At 49.3% G+C, this 13461-nt stretch overlaps 1 protein-coding gene across 2 annotated transcripts in view; it reads left to right on the plus strand.

Annotated features, from left to right (window-relative positions):
* The window catches only part of WDR59 (WD repeat domain 59), a 73376-nt gene extending 62270 nt beyond the window's left edge, over positions 1-11106 (plus strand). For both annotated transcript variants that reach the window (XM_055000714.1, XM_055000715.1), the window contains exons 21-26: positions 851-963; positions 2307-2445; positions 2553-2625; positions 4902-5025; positions 7558-7700; positions 9482-11106. In XM_055000714.1, the coding sequence (XP_054856689.1) occupies positions 851-963; positions 2307-2445; positions 2553-2625; positions 4902-5025; positions 7558-7700; positions 9482-9717 (828 nt within the window). In that variant the 3' untranslated portion in view covers positions 9718-11106. The remainder of the gene's footprint in view (positions 1-850; positions 964-2306; positions 2446-2552; positions 2626-4901; positions 5026-7557; positions 7701-9481) is intronic.
* The last annotated feature ends 2355 nt before the right edge of the window (positions 11107-13461 follow it).

Consider the following 13461-nt stretch of genomic DNA (forward strand, 5'->3'; position numbering starts at 1 on the left):
AGCCTGGATTGCCCAGAATCTTAGTCCAATGCCCTAGCTATTACCACCACACCGGCTAGCTTGTAGACATGCACAGCTCTCAAATCTTCTTGCCTGCAGTGTATGAAAGAAACTGGACAACCTTTGCACATACACAATTTCAAAACTTTCAGGGCACTCCCTGGGACTCGCATTACACAGGGCACAGAGCTGACATTGAAAGCAGCACCCTTGCATTGAATTCTGCCGCCTCCGTTATAATGCTTACCCTGTGGGCTGCGTAGCGTGTACCGGCTGTGTGCATACATGGGTTTTTTTTTTTTACATGTGCTCAGGTCAGCCGCTGAAAACAGCACCTGTGTTTCAAGCTGTTGCCATACCCATCCTACATTAGTGATGTGGTCACAATACGCATTGTCCACCTGTGTGTCTGATGTGGAGCTTGGGCACGAAAATGAGCAATGTGGTAACATAATATGGGGGAAGGGAACTCGACGTTGGGATGCTGTTTTTGGCAGCAAATCCGAGTCACACATGAGCGTTTTTAGTTCTGCCCTCATCGCTCAGCGTCCCTTGCTGGGCAGCCCACCTTGTTATAATGGCAGGAACTTCCTTGCTTTTTTGCTCGCTGATTAGACGGTCCCAGTTTGGTTGCCAAAGTTCATTTGATGAGGGCCGCAGCCGGGATAGTGCATTGCTGCAGAGAGGCCTTTTCCGCTTAAGTCACATGGCTGCCTGTCCTGCCCTGCATTTGCCCCACTAAGAGGTGACTGGCTTGGTGTGGCTTGCCGGGAAGCACAGGACGATGCGGCCGGCTTCTCCCATCTCTTGAAGATCGGTGCCCAACATCATCTTTTTTTCCTGCTTTCAGGTCTGGTCACTGGCCACAGTTGCAACTGACATCTGCCTTGGCCCAAACTCTGACCCGGACTTGGAGACCCCCTGGGCTCAGCACCCATTTGGTCGCCAGCTCCTCGAATCTCTGTAGGTACCTGGGCTTTCAGGTAGATCTTTCTTTTTGGATGTTTATACTCTGCTTTACTTCCCAGAGGGGACCCTAAATGGGTTTATAAGATCATTCTCTCCCCTCACTCCATTATACTCTAACGATGGCCTTGTAAAATGGGATAGACTGAGAGTGACTGCCCAGAGTCGTTAGCGAGGACTGGGACCAGCGTATCTGCAGGGACCACCTCTCCCTATATGTGCCCCAGAGGATGCTCCGATCAGGAGATAAACAACTACTGGTGGTCCCTGGCCCCTGGGAGGCCTGCCTGGCCTTGACCAGAGCCGGGGCCTTTTCAGTCCTGGCTCCAGTCTGGTGGAACTCTCTGTCCAGTGAGACCAGGTCCTGTCTGAATTTACTATCCTTCTGCTGGGCCTGTAAGACAGAGATGTTCCGCCAGGCGTATGGTTGAGGCTAGGCTAGGCCTCCACCAGCCTGGATGGAGGAGGAGAAGGGAAGATTGGATCCCTCCCTATTAGAGGCGTCCACCATCCAGTTTTAAATTGGCAGATTGATTGCCTCCGATTAGCTGACTGTTGCTACCTTGTATATTTTAACTTTATATTGTGCTGCTGTGCTGTCCATCGATTTTAAACTTTTTAAAGATGTACGTTTTATTAGAAATGGTTTTACTTGATGTAATCCGCCCTGGGCCTGCTTGTGTGGGGAGGGCAGAATCAAAGTCAAAACTAATAAATATTAAATAAATAAGGTTCCCTAGCAGGGCAGGAATTCAAACCGGGGTCTTCCGGATCCTAGTCCTATGCCAGGGGTCCCCAATGGTGTCTGTGGGTATCTTGCCCACTTGCCCACCAAGTGTTTTCAGGAGTGAGTGGGGGCAGGTGGGGCTTCTGCCCAGGAGAGCTTCTGATTGGCCACTGAAGATCAGATGGGCTGAGCAGATTTTCAAAAGCGTTCTTTTTGGAACAGCTGCCGCCATAACACAAGCCTCTTCACTGAGTGGCTGAAGGTAAACTGTGTGTATATGCAAGAATGTATTTTAAAACAGTATGTTCCTTTTAAAAGGCGTTCTGTTCAATAGACCTGCAAGAAGCTCTGTTTAGGAGTTACTGCTAGAGTTAATCATCATGTCCTGACATTCTGTGGTTGGCTCTGCCTTCTGTGCTGGCCGTTTTGTGGATGGCTCTACTTCTTGCGGCAGCCGTTTTGTGGTTGTGTCTACCACCCTATGTCAGAATTCCAATGGCGCCCAAGGCTGAAAAAGGTTGGGGACCCCTGTCCTGTTACTGTAACCCCTCTACTACACCTTGACTCCACAACTGCTGTTTGACCTGCTTGATCTTTTCTTGCTCTTTCCAAGGGTGGCTCATTATTGCCAGCTCCACGATGTGCAGACCTTGGCCATGCTGTGCAGCGTGTTTGAGGCCCAGTCCCGGCCCCAGGGAGCCCCGATTCCCTCTGGACTCTTCCCTCCACGTTCCTCCAGCCACAGCCGATATGTACGAGTACATTTTTGGTATCAGCTGCTTCCTCTCTCCCCACCCCCCAAAAAAGGCCGTCCAGCTCCATTTTTTGTCATCATCTCCTCCTCTTTCTCCCACAACAGCCCAGCTTTACCTCATCAGGTTCCTGTTCCAGTATGTCGGATCCTGGACTCAGCACCAGCAGCTGGAACTTAGGTAAAGTGCGCAGTTAACTAATAAAGACCTAGAAGGGGAAAACGTTGGCTTCTCGCTCCGACTCACAGGACGTCCTCGTGCTTCCTCCCCCCGGGAATCCAGATCATCCTCCTTGAGGGTTTGCAAAAGCAAAGAAACTAAGATTCTTGGGTGCAGATTTTTAGATAACGTTTGTATAGGATGTATCTCATCATTGTTTTGCAAGTGTTTCGCCTGAAAACGTACATTGGAGTACTGGCAGGATATTTCTTTTTTCAAAAAATTATTTGGGGAATGAGATGCTCCCTACCATGCTGAACTGTGTACAGTTAAAAGCAAGAGAACATCCTGCAGGGGTTTGTTGGCAAGACCGTAGGTCAGGGCAGGCAGCCTTTTTAGCCCAAGTTCCCCCCAAAATGCAGTATCTACCTGTGAAGATGTTGGTGTGCTGGCCAAAAAATGGGGTACCAAATAACAAGGGAAACCCTACTGGAGGACTAACAACAATGCCAGCGTGTTGCATCCTGTTTCGTAATGAACTTTATCAAAGGCTCATCGTCGACACGACATCCAAGGTCTTACCTTGGATGTCTCATCTGACGAAGAGAACTGTGATTCTCGAAAGCTCATGCTACAATAAAATTGGTTAGTCTTAAAGGTGCTACTGGACTCTTTTTGATCAAGGTCTTACAAGGTCTTTTTTCACATGACCAAGTTGGGCGCATTCCGACGGAGCCCGTTAGGCTTGTTTCAAGTGACGATTGGATATCAACGCGATCTTCTAAAATCCACAACCAGCTCTTTGGAAAATCAGAATTCCCAAGAAGAAATGACACCTAGGAAAAGGAAGAACAGACAGTGAGGAATTATTTGGTGACTGCTGGATTTTTCCTCACCAGTTTGTTTATTGGACGCTGCGCCTGTGTTTAATTCATGTATACATTATTTATTGTTATAAGTAGCTCCTAGCATATTTATTGATAGGAAGTATTTGGGTTGATAATAATATTTGGAATTGTATTTATTGTATTTATTATATCATAAATATTTATTATCGGTATAGAACACTTTAAGCACTTTGCCCCTTTATAAATAGAAAAAATTACACGAAAAATATTTTTGATTGTATTGTTGTTAGTCCTCCGATAGAGTTTCCCTTGTTATTTGGTAGCACTTTGGTTTCCAGAGGTAGCCCTTTTGTGGTTTGTACGGCCAAAAAATGGGAGCTGTGTGGGTGCGGTGGGGGAGAGGATTGTACTTGGAAAGATGCCTCAGCGTACCGAGCCTCAGCGACGCTGACGGCATCTCAGGGATTCGCTTGGGTGCAGGTCTGGGTGGCGATGGTGGGCATAAGCCATGCCTGTTGTCTTCTCCTCTGCCACTGCACATAGCCGTAATGCCAACGCCTTGGTTGCTTGGGCAGAGATCTGGCTGTGGGTATACCAAGCAAAATTAGTCTAGCGTGCTGCTGTCAGTGCACGTGCCTGCAGTTGTGTACCCCAGCTGTAGGTCCATCCCATCTAACAAAGAGGCGGTAGGGCAGCTCTAACCGACCTTTGTAATTAACTTGCTCTGCTGTTGATGTGCTTGGATGAGGACAGGAGGTGGTGTCTGCTGGAGCTACAGAGGAAGGAAGGAAATTCACCCCTAACTCGCCCTTCTCTTGAAAGTTGCCCCATCTCTGTCCCTGCGGTAGGTTGCACAAGCCTGCCGATTTCCTTGCTTGAGTTTCTTAAAAGGAATCAGACCAGGACGAGATGAAACTGTGCTCTCTGCCTTTAGCTTCCCATCAGGCATTCTGTGGGGTGTCTATTCTGAGTGGGACAGCCTGCCACCACTATCCAGCGGCCTATCGGAGAGGCCGTGTTCTGTTCCCTGTGCCCCAGAGACACGTCTGGCTACTCAGTGCAAGCCCGGAAATCCATTGTCTGGGTGAGGAAGGGGACAGCTTTTATCCAACAGCTACTGTGGTTGGAAAGAGGAACAAGAGTCAGAGCATCAGCAGCAGCAGGGGCACCTTGAAGACTGGGCTGGGGGGACTGAAACAACATCTGCCCACCATCTTTTGTGTGTAGGCGCATGGCTAATCAGTTGCTTAAATGCATGTTTTAAAGGACTGTATATAGGAAAAAGGTGGGATAAAGAAATCTTTTCAATAAGTATTTCTTGTAGTGGGGGTGGGATTGCACTTGGCCGCCTGCTACCAAAGGAGCATTTCTTCCCAGCCCCAGTGGTCCGGATAGCCCTATATAATACCCTGCTCTGAGCTCTGAGGTCTCCTTTTTTGAATTCTGCAGCCAGCAAGGAGGTGGACCACACGGCAGCCTGGTGCGAATCTTCGCCTGACGACTTCCGCTTTGGCAACTTGGTGTACGCCGACCACCGGGACCGCGAGAAGGACCAGCATGACAGGAACAAAAGGTGCGGCTGGGCCCTCAGGTCTTGGCTGGAGGACGGTCTGGGTTGCTATTATGAACAGCCTCCCCAAGTGTTTTGTGACCTCCCTGGAGACCGTTGGATTCTCTGTCTCCCCTGCTTCTTCTTGCTGATTTGCTGTACTACTTCTTTCCACGTGTCTTGCATTTCCCCATCCTTACAACAGGCCATACTAGGGTTGCCAGTCTCCTTACCCTCCCCGCAGGAGAGGGGGGACCCAGTGCTTATCTTCTTGGCACTCGGGGACTCTCCTTGCACAGGTGCAGCCCCACGCTGGCGCAATGACATCACTTCTGGGAAGTGACATCATTGAGCAAGGCTGGGGAGTGTGCACGCTCTTCACTGCAGGCCAATTTGGTCCCCAAATGGGCCTGATTTTGCCCGTTTGGGGCCCAAATTGGCCCGCTGTAAAGCACGGAGCACTCTCGGAGTGGAGCGACGATGTCAGCAGCATTGTCGCACTGTCCCCAGAGCGCACCCTGGAGGCCCATTCCCTGTCTTTCCCCTGCCGGCCAGATAAGCAGTGGCAAGAGGCAAAAGGTGGGAGCAGGGGAATGGGATCTCTAAGGCATACAATTTGTCCACTGTTTTTTTCATGGAGCTGAAATCTTGGTCTGCTTCCTCAAGAGATGCACTTTTTGTCAATCCCCATATGTTTTGTTTTCCCTCCTGTGACGAGTTGGGGTGGCAGGAGTGGGCACTGAAATGTTTTTGGTAGGGAATCCCCAACCCCAGTCCAGTGCTCTTGTCCTCACAACGGTAGTGTGTGTCAATTTTGGGATTAACTGAGGACTGCTTGCCCACACCACACTTCCCCATTGCAGCACCAAGCACAGTTGGGAAAGAGGCCAAAGAAATACCCACAGACAGGCCTGCCAGCACCTGGCACCCTTTACCATTAGCTACCTGGAGGTGTAAATCGTGATGCTGTCCCTAAAGCCAAAGGAAGGGGACAACGCCCAAACAGACCCAATTTCTACAAATCCTCTTATGCTACAGGCAAGGATCATCCAAAACAATGTACGCTTAAAGAATCCACATCTTCATTCTTTTCATTTCATCTTTATTCTTCTTATTTTCAGGGTAAATATTCAACCCACAATATGTTATGCAGTGAAATCATCCTGCTGTGCCACCCTCAGGGTGGCAAGGCATATAATATAATTGCATAACAAATAAACTTTTGAATTCCGAATTATTTGTTATGCAATTATATTTCTTAGGCAGTTGGAAAGGCCGTGAAGAAGCGGTTGTGGTGAAACAGGAAAAACCGAGGCTAGTGAACCCGTTGCCAATCTCCCGCCTGGAGCTCCCCTCGGGGTGGCACGGCAGGACGATTTCACAGCATAACATATCATGGGTTGAATATTTACCCTGAAAATAAGAAGAATAAAGATGAAATGAAAAGACTGAAGATGTGGATTCTTTAAGCGTACATTGTTTTGGATAATCCTTGCCTGTAGCATAAGAGGATTTGTAGAAATTGGGTCTGTTTGGGCGTTGTCCCCTTCCTTTGGCGTTTACATACAGACCTTCCCCTGATACACTGTGTAGCTGTTCCTAAAGCACTTCTCTCCCTTGCCTTGGTAAAATCTGGTTATTACTTTTGCTACTCTTTGTACTGAGGAGGAGAACAAAGATTGACTGCTGTGCATCTACCATAAATTATCAGATTGCAAAAAGGACCCGTGTTATTAATACTCATTAAATAAGTATTCAGAACTGAATTCTTATTTATTTTTACAAACGCTGGTAATCCCAGCGGAGGTTGAGTGCCATTGGTGGGATGGGTGTGCCCCTGGGCCGTGCATGTGACCCCTCTGATAGGAAGAGCTACGGTTCTGCAGAGCACCCATCAGCTTTTTTCTTTAAAAAAAAAAGCTTCCATCCAACATGATGTGATCACATGAACAATTTTCACAGGTATCCGCCTCCCTCCCAGGCTATTTCTGCGTACTGCTTTACACAAGAAGGCAGGGGGGTGTTAGGTAACAAGGTTACCATTATAGCAATAGGCAGAGTAGCCTAAGCAAAAAAAGAGAGAGGTTACTGCCCCAAGGAGCTTATGATCTGCATTTCTGTCTTGGGGACGGGGCTTTTTTTCAGCAGGAACGCGGTGGAATGGAGTTCCGGAACCTCTTGAAATTGGTCACATGGCTGATGGCCCTGCCCCCAGATCTCCAGACAGAGGGGAGTTTGGAGCACCCTCTGTCTGGAGATCAGGGGGCGGGGCCACCGGCCATGTGACTATTTTCGCCGAGGGCAATTTAAACTTTAAAAAACTCCCCCCTTGTTCCAGCTGACCCAAAGTGACGTCATTGTGCGGTCCTGAGTTCCACCACTGAGTTCCACCACCTTTTCCCCCAGAAAAAAAGCCCTGCTTGGGGATATGGCCAAGAGGGATGGGAGAAAAGAAAAGGGGCTGAGTATCCCAAGGGGTAGATATAAACCAATGCAGTTATTTGTACTTGAAGTGTCTTTTCAGTTGGGCATGAGGCTTCTGGGCTGTTTCTCCAGGCTTCTGGACCCAGCCAACACCCAGCAGTTTGATGATTTCAAGAAGTGCTACGGGGAGATCCTTTATCGCTGGGGCCTGCGAGAGAAACGAGCCGAAGTCCTCAAGTTCGTCTCTTGTCCCCCTGAGCCTCACAAAGGGATTGGTGAGTGGGAGCTTGCAGGGTTGGGATCTTGTGGTGGCTGTACGCTTTAAATCTGACGGACAAAGAAGGCAGGGTTCTACATTAGTCCCGTTCCAAAAGCAACAGTAGCGACCTGTCTCATAGTCTGACTTAACCCACACAGGTAGGCAACTGTCCTTTTGAACCTGCATGCCGTTTTGTGACAGTCCTGTTGAAAAGGGGATCCAATGACAGTATTAGTCAAGGGAAAAGCAAGAGAGGCCCTTTTTGCGGCAAGCAAAAGACAAGTTGGGGAAAATGTGAGCCAATGCAGCTGTGTGTTTTAGGCTATGCAGAAGAGATGGGTTTTGAGAAGGTTCTGAAAGGCACAGCAAGGGAGAAAGAGAAGTGCAGGCACTCCTTTGGGCAAAAGGGTGGTGTAGAGGCAGGGCCGGCGTGCCCATTGAGGCAAGGCCGGCCCCCGCCTTGAGTGTTGAGGCGCCGGAGGGGGCGTCAGGGGGGGTGCATGCCGCAGAGCTGGCGTGCCTGGCCCACAGCTGCTGCAGCCTGCCAGCCCGCCCTGCGCCGCCACCACCAACACACCCCCAGCCAGGCACAGCAGGTGCGGCAGGCATCTGGAGCGGCGTGCGGAACCTCCTCAGCCACCCACCACGCCTGACTGAGAGCACGGGCAGCCTCCGCGTGCTGTCCCAGCTGCCCACCGGCCAATGGGGCTGGCTTGCTGTGTGATGATGTCACACGCAGTGACGTCATCACACAGTCCTGGGGGGGCGTGCGTAAGGGCAGCCTCGGACACCAGAAACCCCGGCGCCACCCCTATGTAGAGGAGGGATATATTGAGGTTATGAGAGTTGGGGGTCCTCTTCTGTTGTCTCAGTGTATCGTAGCAGGGAGGTTATGACATCGTCTTGGGCACCTAGATGAGAGTATCTCATGCTTCCCGTTCCATACACTGATGTTCAACTTGGAAGGGCAGGAAGGTCCCTGGAGGAGGAACATCAACCTTGCTATGGAGTGTCTGGGAGAAACTCTGAAAATAGCAAGGCATTTCCCTGCTTTCCAAAACTTGGGGCAAGGTGTGGAAGAGACCCTCTTCCAGGATCGGGCGGGGATGGGGGGGCAGAGGAAGGAGGTTCTCACCAGGTTAAAAAAATGCACTCCCTACTGGGGAGCACATGTTTATTCAGCAAGGAAAGCAGACTACAAATAAAGTAAATAAACAAGCATAACTGCAGACGCCAAGAGTGCTGAAGAGCATCCCTGAGATGAGATGGTCTGGAAATCTCCAGAATTCATTCACTGGGCATCCTACTGCAGTTTTGTTTTTTTACAAGGAGTTTCCAGTTTTTTTTCATGCCCCCTCCCTTCAGCTTCATCTCTTGGCTACATTTGCACCTGATTCCTACACCTGACTTTTGGACAAGGATTTGCCAGGCCTCTGTCCTCCTCCCTCATATGTGATTGGTCCAGAGGAGCAGAGAAACCTTTGAGTTCAATTCTCCGTTGGAAGTGGTACCTGGCCAGGGGTTGCATTCTAGAGCTAGCTCTGCAGCAATCTGAAAAGGCAGGCAAAGCCAAGAGACTTTACATTAACACATATCCCTTGCAGAGTGCCTTTTCAGATACCTATTCAAGCAGCTCACGATAAAATACAGCTGGTTTTCAGTCAGCAGCTAGCTTCTGGGCTCCAGCTTGTCAGTAAAACCATCGTGCATTCCTTTTTATTACAATATGCAAAGTAGTTCCTCCCCCTTCTCCTTGTCACCCCCCTGACATAACCTGGCCTCTTGCTCTTCTTGCAGAGTTTGGGGTCTACTGCAGCCACTGCCGCAGCGAGGTGCGCGGCATTCAGTGTGCCTTCTGCAAGGGCTTTGCGTTCCAGTGCGCCATCTGCCACGTGGCCGTGCGAGGCTCCTCCAACTTTTGCTTGACATGCGGTCACGGAGGACACACCAGCCACATGATGGAATGGTTCCGCACCCAGGAAGTGTGCCCCACCGGCTGCGGGTGCCACTGCTTGCTGGAGAACACCTTCTGACAGAGCGTCCCTGGAGCTTAACAGCATGATGAGTCCATGTTGGGATCACTCTTGGAAAGCAGGGAGGTCGCCATTTCCCCCTAGGATGTTTCTGGGAGAGGTGACGGGTCAGCTTAGTTGCTGGTGGAGTTCTGTGATGTCTAGCGGAAAAGCGGGCGGGGGGCTGGTGGATGTCCAAGAGCCTCTTGCAAGTTCGTCTTTGGACTTGACTGCCTCAGCAGAGTCTTCCTCAAGGGCAAAGAAGTAATATGCAAAGGACAATCATCATAGGTCGGTACGGTGAAATAGCTCTTGAACCACAAGGGGATCTCAGGTCTTGCAATAAGAGAATGGAAGAGTGAAGTGAGGCTGTTCCTGGGTCACCCACTTGGAGGCCTGGAAAAAAGCATGCCCCAGGCTGGAAACTCGAGTTCCCTTTCCCCTGAATAGCCATTCCTTGGCCTTGTGAAGTTCTCTACGAAGGGAAGGCTCAGAACTCCCAGAGAGAGCCTCCTGTGCAAATACAGAGACACCAGAGCCCCATCAACGGCATAAGTTAGAAGTATTCCTCGTGAGTGGAATGGGGTTAGAGTAGGGTATGAACACTGGAACTCCATCAGTTCTCCTCTGGGCAATGGATTTCTGCTTCTTTGGGGACTTGGTGGCAGCTTCGTTTAGGGATTTCGATGGGCCGGAACTATTTGTTCCTTTTTTCCAAGGAAAAGAAGCAGATGAGGGCTGTTATTTCGGGCCAGATCTTGCTTGAGGCAGCCTGTTACGCCTCCCTCCAGGATCGCTGGAATCGATTAGACAAGTGCAGGAATGGATTCTAAAAAGCGCATCTACGAGGCATGTGAAGGAGCCCTGACACGAGGAGCGATGGCGGTTTGCAGTTTTCAGGCTCAAATATCGGACTCTGCGATGCTGAGTTGCATTCCAGCCCCGGTGGAATGGATGAGGAGTCGCCTCTTCTGCAATCAAGCACTTAAATATCCTGTGATGCAATGGGGGGCGGGGGGCGGGGTCTGAGCTGAGTTCTCTCACTTTGGGCTTAACCATTCAGTACCTGGATCCAGGCTGGCTGAGCCCATGGGGTGGGGAGTAGAAACCACTCACGCCATTCTTGAAGCTTTGCAGCCGAGGAAGCGGGTTGTGTGTTATTCCTTTATTTTGAACGAATGTTTTATAAAGTCCTGTTACTCTACCACGTCTGCCGGGGCGGTTTGTGAATTGTGCTCTTCTCTGTAGCCGAACACCACTTGCCATTCTGCTGTTGATGTAACTGCTAAGAGAGGTGGATTAAGGACTGGGACACCTGGGTTCAAACTCCTGGCCAGCCACAAAGCTCACGACCTTGGAGCCGTTACCCTCTTAGCTTAACTTACTTTTCTGGGTTGTGGTGAGAATAAAGAGAGGGAAGAACACACCACACTTCTCTTGAAGTCCTTGGTGGTTGGGCAGGATTGAAAATGCAGTTGGTAAGGGGCAGTTCTGTGTAGTGTGAATGCAAAATTCCCATCTTGCTAACTGCAACTTTGTGATATTGTTAGATCTCCCCTCTTCCCCCCCATCCTCAGGTGACTCCAGGTTTTAGTGACATCACAGTAGCACAGTCCATTAGCTTTGGACTCTGATAAGTAACAGCCAGTTTATACTTATTTTTAGCTTCTATTATGATTTTTTTTTAATTGACAAAGCTGCTATTTTTACAGAAATCAATTTTCTGTATATTTTCCTTGGTCTCGTCAGCAGCCAAGATGAGATCCTGGTAATGGCGTCCAAACAGAATTTGCTGTTGCGATGCAGGCTTGGTACTTGTTGGCATTGTGTGTCAGTTTTATTAACAAGTCTGAATTTTTCTCTTGGGTTTGGATTTTTGTAATGATTTCTCCCCCTTGTCCCCAGGTGCTGGATCTAGTTTGACCCACTAGATCTATCCCCCGCTGCTCTTATCTGGGTCTTTCCCTTGGCTAAAGTTGTTTTGCTCTCCCTAGCCCCAAAGCGGCTTCGTATGTTCCCTGGAAGCAGCGTGGAGGAAGTGTTCGTGCTTCCCTATACTCTGGGTTTCATTCAAAGCAGAGTGAGGTGCATTCCGCCTCTGCACTGAGAAAAGAAACGGCTGCCTCCTCTTTACAGATACGAACCAGCAGGGCAGTCACACATCTCTCTTTGAAAACTCCGAAGCAGCTTGAAGAGGAACAGAATTCCCTTGCTTTGGGGATTTGCTGTTTCAGGGCTGGGCTTGTTACCACAGCCCTGCAGACCTGTGATCGTGCGCGTTCAGACAAGTATGGGGAATTAGCTCGCTTGTTTGTGCAGGGAGTGGGGAACGAGGTTGCTGTGAGGAGCGTGATCCCGCCAGAAAAGGACAACAGAAACAGATTTTTAAGGGTTAAAAAGAATATGGAGTTTATTGAGGGATTGGGGTACAATATCGGGAAGGGGCGGGGGGGACGACTTATCCTAAGTAAATACTAGTACATATTCAAAACAAAGCGCAACCAAATAGCATGTTCCCTAACGAGACCCATAAAATATCAACCAAAACTCTTCCAATTCCAATTGGAGCAGCAGTTCCCTCTGAGCCTAAGATGGGGGGAAATGGGGGAACAGGACAGAAAATAAGTGAGTGTCCAGTCTTTTTATCTAGCAGAGAGAAACAGAATGTTGGTTCTCTGTGTGGCGCAATGTGAACTCTCTGGTGGAACTCTCTGTCGGAAGACACTCGGGCCCGCCAAGATCTTGTATCTTTTCGACGGGCCTGTAAGACAGAGATGTTCCGCCAGGCGTATGGTTGAGGCCAGCACTGGATCCATCTAATTAGCCTCCCTGCCGGTCTCCTGCCAGTGGGGGGGGGAGCATATGGTCCATCTGCCTCCCCATGCTTGAGGAGTTAGAGGTTCACCAACCCACACCGCCACCCTTTTCTTGTGTATGGTGGGCAGGGAAAGGGGGAAGGGTGCACCACCTGAAATGTTGAAATCCATGTTGGTACTGAGTTGTATTTTATTGGTTTTATTTGTTTGTTTTATTGGTTTTATATGATTGTAACTCGCCCTGAGCCTGCTTGTGGGGAGGGCAGGCTAAAAACCCAATCAATCAATCAACTGAAAAATAAGGGGAGATAGATTAAACAAGGGGAGCAGAGATCTACTTTTCTAGTCTGGGTAGAGATCAGGAGGAAGAAGGAAGAATCCTGTGTACTGGAGGCCTACTATCCGTGGGAAGCCCTGAGGAGACTAAGTGATTTCATCAAGGATAAGCCCACTGCGGTTCTAGCATAGCATGAAGGATCTCGAAACCAGCTACAAAACTTTGGGAGCCGAGAGGTGGCTTTTAGGCACCCCTAGTTGCATTGAGGGCAGGACAGTTTCTCTGCTGTGACTAGATTGGATCCAAGCTCTCAGTGTCACTGTGACACTGAGAGATCTCTGTCTTTTGGTGCTACACCTCTGAAGATGCCAGCCACAGCTGCTGGTGAAACGTCAGGAACTACAATGCCAAGACCACGGCAATACAGCCCGGAAAACCCACAACAACCAAGCTAGAAACTTTGAATTTATTTGGAACATTTGAATTTTAGGGGAGTAGAAGGTAGGAAGAACTCCAAATATGGACACGATTCAAAAGTAGCTGGAGTTCAGAATAGAAAGTCCTTTCAGAACGTCAGGGGTTAACTGAAGGTATGGCATTGAGTCATTTCATTAGTCCTGCTTTGCACCTTGGCCGACCCAGTTTCTCCTGCAAACAGGCTTTTCCTTTAAA

The sequence above is a fragment of the Eublepharis macularius genome, chromosome 16 (genome assembly GCF_028583425.1).
Source record: "Eublepharis macularius isolate TG4126 chromosome 16, MPM_Emac_v1.0, whole genome shotgun sequence".
Classification (NCBI taxonomy): domain Eukaryota; kingdom Metazoa; phylum Chordata; class Lepidosauria; order Squamata; family Eublepharidae; genus Eublepharis; species Eublepharis macularius.